This window comes from Apteryx rowi, unplaced genomic scaffold (assembly GCF_003343035.1).
Source record: "Apteryx rowi isolate R43461 unplaced genomic scaffold, aptRow1 scaffold_62, whole genome shotgun sequence".
Taxonomy (NCBI): Eukaryota; Metazoa; Chordata; class Aves; order Apterygiformes; family Apterygidae; genus Apteryx; species Apteryx rowi.
The window spans coordinates 1,749,675-1,772,170 of record NW_020450894.1 but is presented as its reverse complement, the minus strand read 5'-3'; the positions used below and the strand labels follow the sequence as shown (position 1 = coordinate 1,772,170).

Here is a 22,496-nt window from a genome sequence, read left to right as displayed (position 1 = left end):
CGCGGAATTAACATCGCACAACTTGATTAGCACCGACCCTCCGCTGCGCGAAAACACCGTTTGCTTTAGCTGCCGGGGAGAGCAGGGTGCCAGGGCCGAGCAGGGGAAACCGGGCAGGGAACCGACGGCCCCGCGCACAACTGCCGCTCGCCTCCGCCGCGGCGGTCGCTCCTTGCCGCGCGGTCGCTTCGCGCTGCCTCCCCGCAGGAGCTGACAGCGGCCCCCGCCCCCCCGTCCGGGCCGTCCGCGCCTGCGCGGGCCGCGGCGGCCCGACAACAAAGTCGGGGCCTTCGGGCGCCTTCGGCACTTCTCGGCCACTTCCGCCGCCGCCGCGGTTACATAAGGGGGAGCCGGCGCGCGCCGCGGCCCGCGCTCTTTCTCTCTGTGTCCTCGCGGCACCCTGCCCCTCCCCCTCCCGGCGTGACGCTTCTCGGGGGAGGTGGGGGGGAGCAGGGCGAGCGCGTGCCTCCTCGCGCCCCGCCTCCCGAGGAGGGGGGGAGGGAGGGGCCGGCGGCGGCACGTGCGCTCCCCTCCGCGCGCCCAATGGGAGCCTGCTGCCCCCGCGCACGCTCGGTTCGGGCTGCGCGGAAAGGCGGACGGGGTGGGAGGCGCACGCGCAGTGGGCGCGGGCGCCGTGCGGGGCGGAGCGTAGAGGAGCTGGGGCGGAGGGGGGTTCGTCCTCCTCCCGCTGCCTCGGCGGGGGCTGGGTGACGCACGTGCGCGCGCCCCCGCGCACTGTTGTTTGCTCGCTCCCGCGCCGCCTGTCGGTCCCGCCCTCCCTCGCGGTGGCCGGCGGGCGGGCGGGGGCGCGCGCGGTGCGTGCGGGGCTGGCACGCGCGCTGTTGTTATTGGTGCCGCGGCGGCGGCGGCGGCAGCGGAGGGAGGGGGCGGGCGGGCGGGCGGCTCAGTCAGGGAGTTCTTTAAAGATGGCCGGAGCGGCCGCGACCCCCGTGTACTGCGTGTGCCGGGAGCCTTACGACGTGAGCCGCTTCATGATCGAGTGCGACATCTGCAAGGACTGGTTTCACGGCAGGTGGGCGCCGGGGGCGGCGCGGCGCGGCACGGCAGGGGACAAAACCGTCGGGCCGGCGAGCCGCCGGGCACAGGCGGTGGCAGTTACCCCCCCCCCCGCGGCCGTTACCGGGGGGACAGTGGCCGCGCGGCGGTTCGGAGGGGATCGGGGTCCCCGCGGGGGGGGGGGGGGGGGGGGGGGGGGGGGGGGGGGGGGGGGGGGGAAGGCCGGTTATGAAAGAGCAACAGATGCGGGGTTCCCGCGACCCGAAAGTTGAGCCTGTTTGGGGGAGGAGGGGAGCGGGGGCTCCGCTGGAGGAGTGCGCCGCGGTGCCGGGACCTCCCCCCCCCCCGGCGGCTCCCGGCTCGCCGTGCCGTGTGCTCGGGTCGGGGGGCTGCGGGGGGCCGAGGGGGGGTCGCCCCCTACCCTCCCCGCGCCGTGACATTTCTAGCCCCATCCGCAGCCACCGCCGGCTCGCGTGTGTTTTGTGAGCCGAGCGCGTGAATAATAAAGGCCCCGCGGCCGGCTCCCGCCTGCGAGGAGGAGGAGGAGGTGGCGGTGGGGAGCCACGGGCATTTAAACAAAGGAGCAAGTTGGGGGCTCGGCGGCTCCCCCGGGCCGGCCGCGGCCGGCGGGCCCCGCGTCGCCGTGCCCTTTATGTGCGGAGCCCCCGCGCCGGGTATTGACCGAGGAGCTGGCTGCGGCTGTAGGAAGTGCGTCTTGATTGACAGCAGGACATTTAAATACCCCCCGTGCAACAAAAACAGGCTCCCGGCTAGACAGCGGCGTCGCCCCCTGCCGGCGCGGGCCGGGAGGGCGGCGGAGCGGGCCGGGCCGAGCCGCCGCCGCGGCCCCGGATTCAGTTGCGGCGCCGCCGGGCCCCGAAGTTGTGCGGGAAGCAGGAGCCGCCCCGGAGGTTTAAATTCCCCCTCTTTGCAGGCGGCCGCTTAACAAAGCGGCGCGCTGCGGCCCGCTTCCCCTGGTGGCGGCGGCGGCGGCTGTCGCTCCGTAAGCAGGCAGCAGCGCGCTGGCGGTCCCGGCGGGTCTGCGTGCTCCTCTTTCATCTCTTGACCCCCCACCCCCACCCTCGAGCTTGCAACGGGGAAAAAAGAGGGTTGTGCGCTTTCCCGTGGCAAAGGGAAAAAAATAATGTTGGCTGGAAGTAGGGCGCGTGTCTAGGTGTTACTTAACAGTAATCATTGTACATCGGTGTTTCAGTACGCTGTTCAGAACGCTTCCGATGTTCTGGATGTTGACTGGTATGTTCGCCGAGTTGAAATCTTGCCCTTTGTGTAGGGGTTTCCCCCCAACTCAAAACACAGTATAGTAGAAGCTATGAGAAGGACTTTATAAACTGTAAAAAATGGCAAAACACAATCGTCATACTTTAAAAAAGCAAAACTGTAGCACTCTCTTTAACTAGGTTATTACTCCTCTTGCCAGTACTGTTGTTGAAGCTAGAAGCACAGCAGCATTTTTGGATTAGAGTAGCTTGATACAAGTTGGCAGAACTTAAAGTCACTTCTTGTAAAGGTGCAGACATCGTCAGAAGATCTTTGTAGGGTTACAGGTTATCTCTCTTGCAAGTATTTTTCTGAATGAGACTGTTGGTCTTTCAGTCTGTCTTGGCAATTATTCAATTTGCATGCAGACTTGACTTAAATGCCAGTGTTGCATGCTAATATTACTGGGGTACAAGTGATCTCATTTCTGAAATTTTTAAGAGGAAAGTATTGACCATCTGATGCGGAGGTGGGACCACCTCTTTTTAACGTCTTGATCTGCATAAAGATCAAGAGTGATTCCTGTGCTCGTGCTCTGTCAGGCAGTTGGTAGAAAAGTTGTGCTAGCACTGAACTGCTAGATAATCTGAAACCCTAAGTGTGGGAAGAAGTAAGCCAGGAGGAGCTGGCAGCAGACACGTTGCTGTGTTACTCTGGGGTTTAGTTGCATGCTCAGCCCTGTCCTGTTATTAAGGGACAGGATCGTGAGAGACTGTTGTCCTCTCCCAGCTGTGGTCTACGCTGGGAGCTCCTTTCCCTTTGGTTTATGAGTATCTGAAGACTCTGTTACATAGCTTACGAGAACAAGAAAATAAATAATCTTGGATCGTGAAGTTTTTTGTGAACTTCTTGGTATCGTGCTGCCATGATTTTCCTACCTGTGGAATGGGATTGATATGACACATATTCAGAAGCACAGATAACCATGCTTGCTCGAGGCACCAGCCCTAGCATGATACATAGCATGTATTATTGGACTATGGACTCTTTGCTCCCTTCCTGTGTGTAAAGAGTGCCTTAGTAATGTGCAGGAGGTAGTACAAAGTCTGTTTTGTGGCAAACTTTTGCTAGTCCCTCTGAATTTCATGGGATGTTTCTTCTGGGTGTTCTTCTTGCACTGTCTGTCTTAAAATGACTGGATTTTGGCTTGCTGTTATCAATATGTTAATCAATATGTTATCAAATATACATTTTATCGTTTCTGGCAAATATTGCTATAAAAGCAAATATTTTGACATGCCTTACAAGGTTAAGAACCTACATTCTCGTTTTTTGTTGCTCTACAAGTGGGCCTAACACCTGGCCACAGTCTCGTGTAGTTATCTCTTGCTGAACAAAAGAAAATAAAGTGTGCATGTATTTTGTTTTAGGCTTCATCACTTCTTAAAATGGTTTGCAAGATTGGAGAGGCTACAAAAACTTAAACGTGACAAACTGTCAGATGTTTCCAATGGGCATATCCATTTATATTTTAGACAATTTCCATCTTTTCCTGCTCATTTTATCTTCTCTAAGTGAAAATTTCACATTAAGCTGCCTCTCCTTTCTGGCTTCTCTAGCATATACTCCAACTAGAATGCAGAAGAAAAACTTTTTTTCTGCTATTTTTAAGTGCTCAACTTGTTCTTAAATCTGCTCAGTAGCTCTTTACACCTGTAAAAGTTCTTGAGTTTGTCTTCAAATGATATATATATGTATGTGTATGCATATACATACATACATATATATATATGTATCATAGCACGATTTTCTCATTCTGTCCCTGTTTGCTTCTTGATTGTCTACTCAAGTATTAGGTTAACTACATCCTAGCTTCTTTTCTCATGCTTGTTTTTTATCTTCATGTATGTAACTTCATGTACAGAATGTCTTTTTTATCTGAATTTGCAATTGACTGTTCTTAGAATATGTACCTGTGGAGCTGGCAGAAATTCTTTTGTCAGCATTTAAGTTTTTGACTTTTTTTCTGCCTAATTCCCATACTCAACTAGATTTATGTATATTGCATAGATGCACAAATAAACTAAGTTTAAGCATATAGTTCAGTTTTTATCTGCATGATGTCATGTTTTTTGTAATGCTGTAGAGAGAAATTATTGTAGAGCTAACTTTGTAAAACTGAAGCAAAACTACACTGGTTTTCTTTTTACAGTTTTATCATTACTACCAAATGTTTAATAACTTCATTTGAAAAAAAAAAAATGTGACTCGTGCCTTTTGAGCATGATTATTTAAATTGTAGGTGCCTTGAGTCTTGTTGCACTTTTGTCAAATGGAAATATAGATCAACAAAAATCAAATTTCAGCTAAATTAATGTAGAATATAGTTTTTCTGATATTATATAGATGAGCATGTTGTCTTTTAGTCTGTGAAGAAACATAAAATTTCTCAACCACTCCTTAATTTGATCTCAGTTTCAAAATCAGGGTTTGCTCTTGCAGCTGTTGAGATGGAACCTGCACCAAGTATCCTAACATACCGGTTTGTACTCTGAAGGCAGGCCTTCTCCTCCTGGTTAAGTCCAGAAGGCATTATACATCCTATAGTGACTACTTTTCATAAATTAGCCCTTTGTTTTGGAGCTTTATACATGTTCTGCATGACTAGCTATGCCAACCCTTTGCTGCTGAAAGAGACTGTCCCACTCCTGGCTGCATGCTCCTGTAATTTCTCTTTTGCTTGTTCAGTGCTTGTCTGACTGTTTGATAAGTCAACTCTGCTTAGAAAATGGACTGAAAACATTCCTTTGCTGAGTTAGTGTTTTGTTGGGTTATAGAGCTACACAGGCTCATCCAGGACTAGGATGAGTCCCAGACTGTTGCAAAATACTGGTCAGGGTTGTGTTGCTGGAGGAGGAACAGATGATGGTGGGAGTCTCAATCTTCCTCCTTAGTGCTCCTTTTGGGGTCAATGACTTGCCCTGTTTTGTGGAACTTCACTTTTGTGTCTCAGTCACCAGGTGCAATTGTGCCTTGAATCTAGTGTGCTAGAGCTAGACCCAGCTGCTCTTCTGTTGGGGTCAATAGTGAGTAAGGCATGTTCAGTGCTGCTGCAGTATTGCAACCCCAGAACGTTGTCTGTCTACAGAGGAAGTCGAAGTTCCTGAGTCTGCCTTAAAAGGACTTAGAGGACAAGGCATGGTGATGTTTATGTCAGGAAACATGGAGGGTGCAAAGAGACGGTTACAAATGCCTTTTGGTGCAGGCCTTCTGTTTAGAAAATTAACTCCCTGTAATTATAAAACAAATTTAAATGTGTTCAGGAGCCTGAAATTGAATCAACAAATTGTTGTCTGGTCAATAGAGCTTTGATCTAATACCAGAGGCTCTTGAACTGGCTTTCTGGCTTTTATGATATACAAGCCTTAGATTCTTCCTATGGAAACTGAATGTATGTTAGGGAAATATTTTAGATGGGGGAAGGGAAGGAGTAAATTTGTTAACCTTATTTTCTTTGGTTTTAGTCTCATTTTCTCAGAGGTAAGGCGAAGGCCTCATCTTTAGTCCAACGAGCTGTATTTCCTCTGCCAAAGAATTAAGTGATTTCAAGTGACTTCAAGCTCTTCTAACAGTACAAAAGCTGAAACAGTTTCGGTTGAAGTGAGAAGAATCTGTAGTAATAATAAAGATGCTAGACTAGCACTTGTGTAATTGGATATCTGTTTCAAATCCTTTTATATTCTTCATTTGAGTAAGCCATTTTTTCCTCTCAGTTCCCATCTGTGAAGTGGGAAGGCATATTAATATATATTAAAGTAGATGTATTCTACTGTAATAAGCACTATAGAGTAGTAAGTATTCAAATTTCTTTAATTTTTGAAATTGTGCAGTAACATGTAGAATTATATGCATGAGTTTTTTTCTTTACAGTGTTCTTGCAAAACTGGCTGCTTTGAAGAATCTATGCATCCGAAAGTTAACACCTTTTTTCCTTTAGATCTGTATGTTGGTGTAGCTTGTATTTGGCATTCTGGAATAAAACGGAATAGATGTTTTAGAGTATACGTTCTGGCATGATAATTAGGACAAGAAAAATGTAAAGTGTTGTCCAATAAAGATCTGTAAGAGAACTGAGATCCATAACTGAGCTTTCTTAATTATAACCTCGACAAGATTCTAGTGAGCTTCTGAACAATTGTTACAACACTAATAGTTCTAATTTCTAAAGTGCAGATTAATTATTGCCTATTACATGTTACTTAAAGATGCAAAGGTTCAGAATTAGTGGTTTAAACACTACCTTTAATTTTCTGTAATGTTATGGTTGCTCTGTATCAGTCTTACTGCTATCATTGTTTTCTCTTTTTTCAACCTTTCTTGATTATGTAATTGATCACGTGAATGGAGACACTAAGTCTTCAAGTGTGTAGTTTACCTGGCTGATAGTGATTTTTTTTTTTTATTAGCCAGTTAGTTTATAGTGAATTTATATTCCAAAATGTCATCTGTTAGTGCTTATGTAACGCTTCTGTATCTTGCTTTCTTTTTCCTTTCTTTAATATATGCTTAATTTGACCGAAAAAATAGAACGTTGGTTTAAAAGGCTCTGTGACTGCTTTACTTTATATCTATAAACTACAGAAGTAAGAGAAGTCTGGGTAGGATGCTGCTTGGTAAACTGATTTTTATATATGCTGTGCACTCCAGCACCTAAGAGATGTGAAATAAATTCCTTTTTCTTTAAACTTACCTTGGTCTGTTGATTGTTTATTATGCTGAGTTCTCTTAGGGCAACACAATGACAGTAAAATGGATTAAGCCTTACAGTAGAGTATCATTCTGTTAACTGCCAGTGGGCAAAATTACATTAATTTTATTTTCAGTCTTCATTTGTGGTTTCTAGCTTTTTGTGAACAGTTACAGTATTCATTAGCTGTTTTCATATGCTCAGTTCAGTTTTCTGTGCACTTTCTATGTCATCTTTCCAAAGAAAAGATCATGTAATACAATGTTTTGATTCTGTTTTACATGGCAGTTTGCACAAGTTGAAGATGAACTCTTACTCTTCATATAAGTGCCTGTACTTTTTTCTACATTGTTTTTAAAGTAAAATACCATTCTCTCAAAACACCTCTGATCAATCTGAAAAGACTTTCACAGGTAGAATGTATATGCTTAAAAAACAAAAATACTTAAGTTTTACAAGTTGTCTCATTGCTGAAATATGAGAATTTAATAAACAACATTGCCAGTGCTTTATTGATAACACAGGAGAGACATCTTAGTAAAATACACTGGCTATTTTAAAAGCTGTATATTTCTCATTTGTCAGTCCTTTCTAATGTGTTGTAACATTAGCTCAGGAGTACATAGAACTAACCATCTTGTGGAATATGAATAGTCTTCAGATGTCTGCTCTATGGTGGTAATGGGGATTTATGTGGTTAGTTATGTCTTTTCAGGTCAATTCTGCTTTTGAATGGAATTAATATTTAATACGATTTTCTCCATTACTTCAGCATTAACTAAAGAAGACTTTAAAATTGGTCTTTCTTTTTGAAAATGTTGAGTTCATTGTTTCTCAGGCAGGCATAAATGTTGATGTTTGCCACAAAAGCAAGAAGCTTTCCTAAAACCCTCCCACATCTTTCTATCTTAAAAGCCAACTGGAGTGAATATGACTGTTCTAAATTTTTAATACATTGTGGTATGAAATCTATTTATTTTCATTTGAAACTCTCAGCTGACATTGTAGCTAGCCTGGCAAATTCATTTCATTTAATTATGTTCGTTCCATTTACATTAATGCTTTATTCACTTAAAGGCTCTTAAAGCACTGTTCAGGAAAATGAGTGCAAGGAATGGTGACATTCTGAGAAATTAAGTCTTTGATATTGAGGATATAGGATTGATGAGATGTACATCATTCTTGCCAGTTACCAGGCAATATTTCCTGAACGAACTGACATCTTCCTTTTGGATTTTGATGTTCTAGGGCCTATAAACAAACACCAAATTGGGTAATTGAAAAGCAACCAAAGAAATTGCTGTATCTAATTACCCAATAGTACTTCCGGTTGGCTTGCCCAAGGAATAGATTTCTAGTTTAGTTCCAATAACAAAGATGTTCAGATCTCTTCACTAGAGGATTACATCATGCTGTTGACTTGCAAAACCCAGTGTCAAGAGCAAGCGGAAGGGAAACAAGGCGCTGCAGAACTTATGTACAGCTTTCAGCTGTACTAATGGGCAGATCTGTGAGCAGTGGAGTGCAGTACATGGGCTCTAGAAATAGTGCCAAAAGCAGGGGAGCCACACTGATATAACACTGTGCCCAGGCAAATGTTTCCAGTCTGCCTCTCAGGATAATGTTTTTCCTTTCTATTTCATGATGGTGTGCTGGATTGGCATGCCACAGCATTGAGCCTGGGTATGCTGTCCTAGGCATTTCTTGGTGCTATATTGCTTATTGTAAGATAGGCCCAAAACTGTATTACCAGAAATGGTGTGTTTGTGTAGTCTGTTAAATCTCAAGTTAAGTTCTCACTGCAGTATTTGTCTGCACTGAGAACACATCAACGTGATGCAAATGTGAGCAGCCACTTGCTGCCTCTGATGCTATGCTCTCCTGTGTGAATTGCTAGTACCTACAGGAACATCATTTTGAATCTTTTAGCTTTGTGGTAAAACATGCTGCTCTGATGTATTGCAAGGAACATAGGAGAAATTAGAATGTTATTTTTATTCTTGCTAAGGAAGAATTGGGCAGCTGTTAATACTGAGTGATTTCGTCTGCATCCTCACTACAAAGTGAGTGTCTTATTCAGCTGAGTAGAAAGCAGTGCCTTAGCTGTATGTAGCTTACACTTCCAACATGGTTAGCTGGCTTGTGACTTAAAGCATCATGAAATTCCGATAAGAAAGATTTAGGTATGAACTGGAGTTGAGAGTAACATCTGAGTAGATCAGAATTTTTCTGAAGTGAAGATATAACTCTTAAGTACTCTTCCAAATGCTATCTCTTGCTGTTACAGCTTATTAGCAAGTCCAAATTCTAATTTTGTCAGTGATGTCTCCACTAGCATTGCAAAATGAAAATGTACTGTGCATTCCATTTGCTGGCCTTTATTTGAGTGTGGCAATAACTTTATTGGCTGATCAGAAAACCCACAAACCCTATACTTTGTGTAAGAATGAAACTCTTATTTCTAGTTTATTCTGGTACTGGATACTAAATAAATTCACTACTATGAGAGACTGAAGTCTTGTTTATTGATGAAAGGAAGTATCACTACTCTTGGTGACAATGCTTGGTGACTTAATCTGAGGTGATACTACCCACTTGTCAAAAAGGTAGATGCATGCCTTATGCAAGTGCTCTTTCTCCCCAAACTATTTTCTTACGTGAAGGATTAGATCTGAGGTAACTCCACAATCCTGTTATTGCACATTAGTACTCTTGTGCCATTTCTTTTTTCTAGCATGTGAACATCAATGGATGTGTCTGACTTGATTGGCTGTGAAGTTTGAGTCCTGCCGAATGTAAAGCAAATCTTTAGCTTTTGTAGGCTAGCAGTGTATCTAATTCCATTTTGTCTTTGATGCTGCACACAGTCTTAAACTGCGATGTATGTGGGGTGAGGAGGCAAGGAAAGGAGACAAAATTATGAAAAACTAGTAAAAATCGGGGTAATAAAGTTTTAGCCTTTTGGTGTGGTTGGATGATCAGTGAAATGATTCTGAACAAACATCTTGTTTGTCTGGACTAAAATTACATGAAATGGGCATGATATATTTGTACCATGTATCTAAGAGTGAATTTCAATGCATTTCTTACTAGTCTCTGCAGATTTATGGTAAGAAAAGAAGTGGACAGATCCCTGCAGTACTTGAAGTCTGTTCCCAATACAAACTATATGGAAAATTCCCACAGAGTCACTTGCAGATCACGTAGCAGCTTGAAGCAGGGAAGCTTCCATCTGCAGTCTTCCACACCATCCCAGTATAGCATTAGTAAAATACAGTGTGTTGTTTATAACGCATGATATTAGTATAGTTTTTTGAATGATACTTCATTTTTCTGTGATATTTTTCTTATGGTTAATTGGGAATTTGGAGACAGAAGTAGAAGGCTAAACAGGCAAACGTGTTTTATAGTGGATTGCTGGTTAATGCAGTCTATTAAAATTCTGTTTGTTTACTGATGATGCCAACCTGAGAAGATTGGACTCTTTTCATTGTGAATATATGCCTTACTCTGAGCCTCTGGGAAATTCAGCAACTTTCTATGATGTTTGTGCAGCATGGTACTTTGGATTAAGGTTTTTGTTGGGAAAACTTTCTCTGTCCTTTTATATGCCTGCCAAGTGTCATGTCTACCTTAGTAAAAATACACATTTGGAAGAATTGTAAATCTTTAAATGATGACTGTTGGAAATTCTTATTGACTGTATGCCAAGAGGCTAGGAGTAAAATAAATGCTTTCTTTTCAGAAGTCTATTCCAGACACAAGGAAACCGGTATTGGAACAGGTGTTAAGGTGGTGAAAAATCAGAACTGAGACGAGGAAATTTTTAATTTCTCATCGGGTATCTACAAAGGGAGTAAGCAGCATAGAGGAAGAGGAAACAGTCTTACAGGTGAAGAACTGGATGGAGAGAGGACAGGAGTGTGATCTGGAGACAGTGCAGATGGAAACGGATAATAGAGTGAAGGATACTTGGAGAATATTATCTTGTACTGCAAGAGTTTGGAGTTTTGAATTTGAACCTTATTTTGGTGTCAGTGGAAAAAGCCTCTCTGCTAAAATGTCTGCTGCCATGAATGATCACTCTCAGTCAAGCGTGGAAGGTTCATCTTCTAGTGTAGCTAGTAGGCTTGTTGATGCGGATACAGATCCACGAGTCATACTTGATTTGATGGAAACCAGTTTATGGTGTGCAGAAAATAAGTGATGCTCAACATTACATTAATTTAAAAATACAGCTTTCTAAAAAATATATTTTTCTCTGAGTGAAATCTAACCTGAATCAATTGCATCTTGTCCAATCTTAAATCTTTTTTTCTGTCTCTAAATATACAGTTTAAATATACAACTTGAAGTCTTATCTAACTGTGTAGTACAAATTGCTAAAAGTAAAAACTGGATTTTTTGTTTTGTTTTTTTGAAAGCTAACTCTACATGTATTTAAATTGATACAGTACTAATTATATTGTTGTAAGGTTGGGGAATTGTCAGTCTTCAAATAGCCTGATTATTTTTTCTAAGCATTTTTAATTGTGTCTGGCTTCATAGCCAGTGCTGTGTAATACAAACTGATAAATAAACTTTTCTTCTGTAATCGAAGAGTAAGATAATGGCTTAGTATTTTGCATTCAGTGAATCATTGAACTCATTAAAGGTTCATTAGAGATCATTGACCTCTAAAGCTGTATCTAGGAGACACTCGTGGCAGAGGCTTGGGTTGGTTCTCATGTGAAGCATTTACTAGTTTTTGCTAATTATTTGGGAAAAGCCTTTTTGGAGCCGTTTGATTATGTTAGTAGAGGTACTAGAGAAAAGCAAAACATCACTGCCACCTTCAAACCAGAAAAGTGACCGCAGTTAGGTGTTACTTTTACTCCAAAAGGTAGGCCAGCTATGAGTCAGTTTTAGACAAACGTAAAACCCTTCTTGCCAGTTCCTGGAATCATTAGAGATATGGATAGTTTTGTCCTATCTTCTTTTTTAAAGCAGGTGCATTCATAGTCAGGGGATGGCCTCTTCTATTCCTGTAGGAAGCAATATTAAATAAGGTAAATAAAAAGTGTTAGTATATCTTAGGACCTGGAAAAGCTTGTGCTGTAAGATATGTTCATTGTATGTGTTTATTCACAAGTGGCAGGAGCAGAGACTCAGAATAATTTTGACCACGTCTTGAGTGCCCGAACCAGAAGGTTACATCTGGTTATGTTGCATTCTCTCTGGCCCCATTGTGTTTGTGTTTCTGTTTTTTTTTCCTGCAGCGTAGAACACTAAGTGGGGAGGTGAAGAATGTCTTTACCTAAAAAATAGCCTGCAGATTAGCATTCCCTTTGGACCCGTGAGTTTGAGCCTCGCAACCCAAGTGAGCGCTGCTGCCATGTCATTTGAAAAACAAAACTTCTTCCCTCCCCACTCCAAGATAAAGCTCTGTTGTTTGGTGTTGGATCCTGCGAAGGTGTGGCAGCTGTGCTGGCCTGTTAGCTTAGACGCCAGGGAATTTGGGTGACTGGCTGAGTGTGCTGGGAAAGCAGAATAGACGGTGTGTTTGGAATTTTTAGGGTCAAACAGTGAGATGCTAGGTGTGTTAGGTACCTCTGTGGTCTGATGCCCTTCAAATAAAAAGGGTTTAGATTACAGTTCTGAATTTAGGTAGTCTTTAGGGGCCTACATCCCTTATTTGGATATTGCCCTAATACCCTTATGTAGACATATCCTTTTCCTCTGTTCTTGCAATGTGCCCCTTCTCTATTCTGGACTTGAAAGTATTCATTCCTTACAACTGTTTATGCCAAGGCTAAACCCCATTGTACATGCTATTTTAACTAACCCACTTAGTAATAACTGATGTGGAGCAAAAGACCTCTGGTAGTCTTATTTTTGGTTTAAACCAGATTTACATCAGTGTAGTGATAGACCCAAATTAAACCCCAAAAGTTTGGTTTAATGAACATTTTAATCTAAATGATGCAGTTCTCCCATGCAGACAAAGCCTAAGGCCTATAAGAGGGTGTACTTTCACTCTTGAATCGTAAAGACGTAATTTCCCTAATTCATATCAACACATTTTCATTTAATCACTGCTTGTGGTACTGACATCCAAAATAAAATATTTGGACGTGTTGCTCTTCAGCAGACTTCCTGTCTTCTCTCACAAAAACAGGCAAAATTTGAGCCATTTCTGCTGGTTATCCTGAAGAACTAATTCTGTGTTTTTCACAATAACTGAACTGTAATGTCTCCCATAATTTTTCTATAAACAGGAACTGTGTCTGTACTCATTTTCTGAGGATCTTTTGCAGCAAATCTTTTGCTTCCTTACTTCATTTTCCTGTGTGCTTTCTTGTTCTAATGTTATCTGTATTTTGCCCATAATGAAGAAAAAGAGGGCTTTTTAAGAACCATATATACATATGCTTGAGAGATACCTAGGTAAAATTTTCTTTTCCCTTCCTAAAAGAAATGGAGCTGAGTTGCACAGACTGTGAAGCAAAGATTACCTTTCAAAGTATTTGTATATAAAATCTAGAATAAAAGAAATGAATTTGTGCTTTTGCAAAATAATTTGCTCGCCCTAGATGACTTCGGCTAGTTCACTATATAACAAAGCTGGTCTCAGTATCCTGGACCTGAACCATTTAGAGCTTTAGATTAAAATCAATATGTTAAATTGTATCTGGAATAAAATTAATTGATGCAGATACAGTTAAACCTTAGTGCTCATGTAATTCAACCCCCAAACTCTTTTCATGTATACACATATGTATGTCTGCTTAACTTTGTTCTGCACTATTTGAAATTTCCATGTGGTCTGAAAATAACTATGCTCCATTAATTCCATCTGAAGAGGATTGCACAGTTAGATTACTGTAGATAGAATAATGTGCAAAAGTAAATTCTTGGTGTTGTGTGGACTATAGGGATGCGCTTTTGGCCAGTACGTCTCTAGACCTCTGTGGGCAGCTCAGAATCCAATAAAGATCTCTGAATTATGGGCCATATCCACCTCATTGAAGGAGTTTATTGTACTTACTGTTCTGCCAACCAGTCAGTGTAACATCTGATATTTAAACTCATTATCTGTGTATCTGAGACAGTTTGCTTGTATCATAGCTTAAATAGAGATTAATGTAATCAACGACTCCATCTGCGTTTGAAATGAAGATGGAGAGCTGGAGATGATGAGCCAGTTTGCTCTCTGATTTCTTCAGAAATGGAGCAACTGTCTCTACTTGCTATTGACTGCAAGCGTATTGGCCTTATAAAAGTAAGGTATTTAAAAGTAAGGTATTTTGTAGCTATAGGAGCCATCGTCTATTCTTTTATATTATGTTTAGAAGGATGCAGAAATTATTCTGTGCACAAAAATGCTTAATAAACAATTTCTTAGTAATGTCTGAAAAAGATTGTACTCTGGAGGGGGAAGTTATACAGCTGACAATCAGAGAAGTTTAAAAATGCCTTTGACTTTTTTTTTCTTAAAGGAGGAGACATTTTTAATGAGCTGGATTTTGAAGGGAATAGAAAATTCATACAAGTAGAGATTTTTTACCCGTGTGTGTGTATGTATATATGTGTGTGTGTGTATATATATATATATATATATATATAATATATGATTTCCAATACAGCTGCACAGATTCTAAATGCTGAATAAAAAATATGAAAGTGTTAAGGCTACCGAACAGGAGGCTCAGGAGGTCTTTAAAACCAGTCTGATTCAGAAGTTTCCAGACCAGTTAGGTGAAATACTCCATTCAGTTTCAGGGGCAGGTTAAAGCAGGCTGAACCCAGGTGTGGTGTTGCTGCATTCTGAATAAATAGCAGAACAGTAATATAGTAACCCAGGGATAAAGTATTTGCGGTAACGGAATCTTAAAATCTTGCTAATAGTGGTTACTGGTGCTACAATACGGGGACAAAAATGGGTATTGCCTTTATGTTCTTAGTTGAAAGTCATGTTCTTGGATTATGCTTGTCACCATTTCCCAATGAAGGGGCACAATTTAAAAAACAATTTTTAGCTTCCTAATCAATCCCCTCAGGTTAAGAAAACATAGTGGATTGTGTCACCTGTTCACCTCCAAAACTTTTGTTACCACAGTGCTCGAGAACAAGATGATCTGATCCTGTCTATTAACAGTATTACTTAGGATGTTGAAAGATTTACAGGCTCTGCATTGCACAAAATAACAAAGTACTGACAGTACTTACCATGCATCATGATCTTTCTAAACAGCTCATCTTTATTAGGCAACCTGAATAACCAGCTAGTGCTCTGGAGGAGGCTGCAGTCCAGGCCCTTCACTGATGAGGAGCAGTCAACACTTCTGACTGTTGAGAAGGAAATGGAACAGCTGAAGGTATATCAACAAATTCCCAGATGAATCCAGCACTGCTTTTAATGTGCAATGCAGATCACTGAAAAGAGTTGGTTGGCCTAAGATCTAATATTAGAGATGTTTTGTCACTTGAGAGTATGGTATTAAATGGCTTTTGTAAGGTTTGAGTGTAGGCAGTTCTGGAATTCAGGAACCCCTGTGAGTAAGTATATCAGAACCATTTTTGTAGTTCAGTTTATTTATTTTGCTATTATTTTCTACTCAATCTCAAAAAAAAAAAAAAATCAAGTCTGAGTGGTTGTTTTCCAAAAGACTGCCATCAAGTAGTATTTCTTTTATTAAGACAGGGTAGATATCTTCACACTTCAGGATGGTCATCGTGCTTCTCTCAAACTAGGTGGTAGGAATCAGGCTGCATATTTGTCCCTTTGATCTTTTTCTGCATTATGGAAAGCCGTATTTGTGGTTTGGCTTTCGAATTGTCTGGGTTACACGTTTGGTTTTTGATCTGTTGCTCAGTTACTGCTATTCTTTAGTGAGTTACTGGAAATACTGTTTTGTAGGCGAATGACTTATTGCTAGTGGCATAAAATCATAACTGTGCTTGGTACTTGCCTCAGTTATTCTTGTTGCTGGAACGACAGATAGCTAGTCTCAAGGAAATGATTAAACTAAATATTTCATCAGGAAGGGGATTGGTATACCTAAAGACGGTCAGACTAAGGCCATCTTGAATGCTATACTATCCAAAAAAGTTTGGTTTACTTAGGGCCTATAATGCCAATAAATGCATCTCTTGGCCTTAACATCTTTTTCTGTGTTGTGCAGAGTAGATGATTAAATTCTAGGCAATTTTTCAGATGCGAGGAAGGATGTTCCCTGCAATCTGATTGTGCAAGCTACCGGCAATTTATCCGTTAAGTCAGAGCAGCAGATTAGTGAATAAGGAAGGTGAAGTTACCCAATAAGCATGACCTGGTCTAGTGGCTTTCTGTTACCGAAAAGGGCAGCCCCAGTTCTCATTTCTTTTGCTTTGGGTTGTCTAGTTCCACTCCCTCATATGGATTGGCTCCGCCAGTTGTCTGACTGTAAACTAACTCAATAAACAGGTAGAAAAATGGTTAAGTTACTTTCTGTCAGATAAGCAAAGCAGGTTACCTTGTAACTAGGCAAGTACCAGGGCTGTGGCAGGGACCGGGCATGGGCAGTGCTTGGCTAGAAGCTGTATTGGAAGAGAATGAGTAACCTGCCTCTTCCAGTGGCTTCAAGCTGTTAGATCAATGCAAGCTATATTGTGTAATTGCTTCCTAACATGTATTTGTAGTTTTGGGCTGAACCTCAGTTTCTCTTCAAAAGCTGTTGGTGATTCAGATAATTCCTCTCTTCTTTCCTCTTCTTCCAAGGCCCTAATATGGGTATTCTGTATACGTTGCTTTTAGAAGCTTTGAACTGTAACCAGAACTAAAATTCATGTTGGCCGTGGTCCAGCAAATTGAGACTCCAATATTCCTAGAATTTTATCATATCCAGTGTTTTATTAATATACTTAGAGTAATAATTAGTGAGAGCCTGCGTACGAATTGGTGCTGAGGAAGGTTAAGGCAAATAAGCTAAGAGTGTGAAAGTTAAGGCAAAGGTGTGCAGACAATGTAAAACAACCCCCCTTCCCCATTTAATTTTAATTGTGGGTGTTTTTATTCAGGAACAGGGATGGCTTTCATTTGCTGTACTACAGTTGACATAGTTGATTTATTCCTGAATAAGTGTACCTGTGTGTAGGTTTCATGAATTTATATACTGACTTCCGTTTTCCCCCTTCATGTTATCTCTGTAGCAGAGCTTAGCCTACTTCCTCCTATTTTTGTTTGTATTAGGGGAATTAGGTAGCAGTTTTGGGTAATAGTTTGTGCTCAGGTTGAATATGACCACATACATGCCCTCAGTTAAGATGTCTCTTTCAAGATAGCTATAGCAGCTGATATGAGTGGGTTGAAGCTCTTGTGTTTTGCGTAGAATTGTAGATAGAGTATTATTCCTTACTGGTCCCCTCCTATGGCTGTAAGGTTGTTTGTTTGGTTATAAGGATTTTTTTGTTTGTTTGCTTTTACTTTATAATCACAGTCATAACAAGGTAACAGTGACTGGTAGCTGTAACAAGACAAACTGTGTAAGATGCAGTTATCTGTCAGGGGCTGTGATTAGATACTGGAATGTCTTACTGAGAGGAGTAGGAGACTTTCCATGCTTGGAGTCTTGAAGCAGAGATAAAAATAATGAAAAACTCTTTCTTAAAGACCTAGAAAACCTTTGTAGTCACTGTGTAGGGAGTAAGGATCATAATCAGTTAATTTCTGTCTTCTTTCCTCCCCTTCCAATGCCCTCTCTCTTTGAGCCAGATAAGTAATATGTGTTTTCTTCTGTGTACATAAAAACCTTGCTGCCTAATAGGAAAACTAAGCAATTACAAACTTTATACTATAACCAGAACTAAAATTCTTGTCTGTGGAATTTGGATTCCATTATTGCTAGAATTACTTCATGTCCAATGCTAATCCTTTTTCGTACGTCAGTTGTGGAAAGGAAAGAATAGCTCTCGTTTACTTTAACATGCTTATGGCAGTTACAGCTCTGCTAAGATGCCGTGCCTAGTGTAAGACTGGGTTATTGTTTCTCCATTTCTTTGGTGTGTCTGACCACACTGGGGAAAATGTGAATGGAGGAAGATGGGGGTCTGAACTGCTGCAGCGAATCTTTTTGAAGTCCTGAGCAGAGTGCTTTGCTCATATGTGAAAGGTTGCACTGATTACTTGTTTTAAAGTGCTAAAGAAATTTCCTTTAGGTCAGATAGATGTAGATTTTTTTTCTTTCCTTCCTATAAACCAGGATGATACCAGGAAGTGAATCATGCCATATGGTTTATCTCATGTAATCATTTTCACACTGAAGTAAGGCCTCAAATAGCACTACTGCTTTTTAAATTCTGCTTCTCTTTGCTCTCACTGACATGTTTAGTTTTGAGGTCTGCTGTAGTTTACTTAAATCTTATTTTTCTGAACTTCTTGATGCAGCTTATTTTGCTAAAATCTACACAAAATGATGTAGGCCCTTTCTGACCTTAATTTCTGTAAAACAATGATTTAGAAAGGACAATGACAGAAATTATTGTTAACATTCTTTTAAAACAGCTTGATGTGATCAATATAGCTGCAGAAGAGTAGAAATCCTAGTTTGCATAGGAAGAAGAGAGAAATTGGGTATGCACTTAATGGGTGATACTAAGCAGAAGGAATACATTAGAAGTACTTTGGTGATGTTAACTCTGCCCTGTCATGAAATCATTATTAGGAAAAGCAGTTGTCTCATAAAACTGCTACATGTAATCTGTGATGACCAATGTTGTTATGAATTAAGCATGACTGTGTGTCTCTTCCTGACACTCTTATATGGTAGTGAAAAGGTTGTTTTCCTTCAGTGTGCATTTTTTGCATGTTAAGCTCTGTGGATTTCCTGAGCATGTTACTTTTTTTGGCTGCTGTTTGAACAGTCATTTTATTTTTTGCTTAAATTCTTAATAGTTACATAAATTCATTATATATAGATAAAATCAGCTCTCCATGTAATTTTTAACAAACACAAATGCTTAGAAATACGATCATGCTTATTATACCAAATATTTACTTGTCAAAGTATTTATGTAAAAGTAACAGTCCTGTCTCTTTTCTCTCCATTTTAGCAGTTTCACTTAATTGAAGAAATTGAACTAATAAACTTGATCTTGGAAAAAGCACACGTTCAATCTCAAAAAACATATCAACTCATTTTCTGACTAGACTGGGATTACAATATGGAAGAATCAATGTACAAATAATGATTTCACTTCTCTTTTTGTGAGGTTTCAGGTACCGTGATGATTATGTTGAATACATGGCTTTATCTGTAACTGTAGTTAGAAGGTTTTGTTTATCTGTAACTGAACCTGTATCATTTTGTGACTTGGTAGCTTTGGTCCATTGCTCATTACTTTCCTATTAGGTTTCCGTTTCAGAACGCATTCTCTGGAGTTGAGCTTTCTTTCACAAGATGTCACTTACTGATCTTATTTATTTTAGCCTCTGTGCTTTGAGTGAGTGAAAAGCTTTGTTACTTGAGGGAGACACTATTAGTACTGATTTTCTTTCTCACTGAAAGAATGAGCTTGAGTGTTGGCATTAAAAGCATCTTCTGCAAAGGTAGCACTAGTATAACTTTAACTATCAAACTTGAAATTTTGATTCTGGAGGTTCAGAAAGTCTGAGCTTTAGAAGACCCTTTGGAAATCAAAATAGGTCATATCTTATATGTGTGTAGGATCATGCAATTTTTAATAAGTTAGTATATTTTGAAGTATTTTGCGAGTTGGCTCTACGGGTTATTTTTCTGCCCTTGAGGACTTGATTAATGGAGTGTGTGTGTGAATATGTACTAGAACTATGTATACTGTTGGGCCCACATGTATATGTTCTGTACAAATCTAACAATATAATTCTTTTCTGGAGAAAATAGATAATAGTGGCAGAGGGAATATTTGTTGCAGATAAACATTACTCTGTTTTTGTTCTTTTTTAAATGTATTTATGCAATCTATCTGAAATCCGTTTATAGGAATAGCTCCTTCTAAAATGGTATTTTATTTTGGGAAGTGAATAAATACAGAGAAAATACAAGCTGAAATGTTTACAGAAAAAATACCCAATATAGAATTTATTTTAACATGTAGCAGTATGCTTCTATGATGTATAAAAGTTTCTCACTTTTTAAATTATCTCATCACCAAAGTAAAATCACTGTAAGCTTAAAATTACTATTATCACTGTCATTCCAGAATTGTTATGTTGCTTATCATAGGAGGATTAAGAGATGGCTAATGGTTCCTTCTGCATCCCCATGTTGAATTGTTTGGTCAGTTTTTATTACTGTGATGTAAATGCATGCATTTTAAAAAGGAAAAATCCTGTATGTTTGCCTAGCTGGCACTTGAGGTTCAGGTTGTTAAGACTGACCTTGTTTATTTTAGGTTTTAGACTCTCCTTCAAGTAAACTCTATTTTTCAAGCTGCCATTGCTCTGCAAAAGTCTATTGAGTCTGAGAATAGTATTGTCACTCTATGATCTTGTCTTTTTATTCCTAACCAAGTAGTTCAATATCTTCCCTGAAGGAGTGACTGTTGTGACTTCAGAAATGCTTGAGAGCTATCTGATCAGTTGTGGCAGTGACATCTTTAGTACTTCCTTTGTTTTAACCTGCAAATATTTCTTACTTGGCATCATTTTGACACTTGCAAAGAGTAGGCTAGAATTAATGACTAACCAAAATTCCTTAAAATCTGCCAAGTTGACTCCTTACCCCATCCCCTTGCTGGGTAAAGATGCTTTTCTCTGCATTTTTCTTTCTAGGGATGGAGTAGGAGGAGCTGCTCTTTGTGAATCTTGCAATCTTGCTAGTTGATTCTGACAATAAAGGCAATAGTACTTTGGGTTTTGTTGGCGTGCCCAAAAGATGCAGAACTGGAAGTAGTGACTACAGACCTTGTTGTAGGTAAACTGAAAAGTTTGCTAAAAACCTTGCCTACCTCTCACAAAGTATTTTGCCCATTTTCCTTTGGATTAGTTTGCTGAACTGACTTGTCATGTGGTCGCCCGATTGTTAAATCTGATGAAAAAAACAATGGAAGTCCATGGCCAGACAGTTGGAGGAGAGAGGATGGGACCTTTCCTCTCAGCAGGAACCTACAGCTACATTAAGTTTAATGTTACATGAAACTGTACCTTGAGGTAGTGATGTCAATTTGGGGGCAATTAAGGCTTTCCTATCTACTTTGCTACCTCTAAAACTTGCATATCCTCTTCCTCATCCCTGTTAAGACACAGTAGAGACTCGCTGCCCATGTATCTTCTCAGCAGTTATGTGACCACCTGGAAATTGAAAAAGAATTTTGGGATCTGCTCTGTCAGAAAATGAACTGAGTTAACAGGAAATGTGCCTGTAGCCCTGGGAATAGTGTATACCCCAGTGTACCTGCTAATGGGGAACATATTTCTAATATCTCTAATATTTCTCTGTCTTCCAGGATTTTTGTTAATCTTCTCCTACTGGATGTCATGATATGTGTGCTTTTTTCTCCTTTTGCCAGATAAAGCCTGCAGTGCATGCTCAGGCATGGCAAGAAAAGGTTGAGGGTGCTGATGCAGTGGTGGGGTTGAAGAGGAGGATGTATGGAGTTCTCAAGGCAGAAAAAGAAGAGTAGGGAAGGAAAAGGAGAATTGCTTTACAATATTTATTTGGGGAGAATATAGGGAGAGCTTGGAAAATATAATTTTTAGTAATTTTAAAGCTTGGGCAAGATGCAAGGTATTGTGCCTAATTACACGTTAGCAAGAACCTTGAACCTGCATTTTTTCTGCACAATGGCAACAAATGGGTCAGACATTCAGGTCACACTGTGGAAAACCTAAAGATCTTTGGGCCTGAACTTCTTGTGTCCCAAGAAGAAAGTAAGAAAGAGACTTGAAGCAGAATTTTTTGGCCCAATTTTGAGCCATAAAGAATATCAAAACTCTTGAAGAAACAGTAGATGTTCTCGTCATGGCCTATCACGTATCCTCTTCTGCTATGTAAAGTTTATAGATGCAAAGTGTCATGCCAGTGTTGAGGGATGCAGAGGCTACTGTGGGAAACATAGAAGTATGGCTATGTATAAGCAAGAGTCTGTTAGATTATGTTACACTTGCAACTGGAAGATGTGGAGAAGGTGCTTATGGCATTGAAATAGCAGGGGAAAGGAACAGAAGACAGAAGCAAGAAGACTGGCATCCTGTGTAGGACCCAGCTTCTCAACAAATTTGTTCATTTTTTCATCTTTGGGATGATCCATCCATTTTCTCCAATCAAGAATTATTTGTATCCCTCAGTCTTCAAAAATTTATTTTCAATATGCCTGGTATACAAGGAAATAGCTCAGAAATTTCCTGGTAGGAATATCTGGCCAATAGCAGATAATCTGGCCCATTAGTATTTTCAGTTGTGACTATTAATTTTGGGGAAATGTGAATCCAAACTTTACCCATATCTTAACAACTGTTAATTTATGTAATGCTATGTGTAATCATTACCATTTATATTTGTTATTTTTATGTAATTAT

General features: G+C 40.6%; 1 protein-coding gene across 4 annotated transcripts in view; it reads left to right on the top strand.

Moving 5' to 3' along the window:
• Nucleotides 1-901: 901 nt before the first annotated feature.
• Nucleotides 902-22,496, top strand: part of KDM7A (lysine demethylase 7A) — a 67,951-nt gene continuing 46,356 nt past the window's right edge. For 3 of the 4 annotated variants that reach the window (XR_003256356.1, XM_026083860.1, XM_026083859.1), the window contains exon 1: nt 902-1,033. Coding sequence is in view for 2 of the 4 variants with exons in the window: in XM_026083860.1 (XP_025939645.1) it covers nt 927-1,033 (107 nt within the window). In the remaining 2 variants the exon portion in view is untranslated. Of the gene's footprint in view, nt 1,034-15,215; nt 15,340-22,496 lie in introns of all 4 variants that reach the window. The other variant, XM_026083862.1, reaches the window with a different exon arrangement.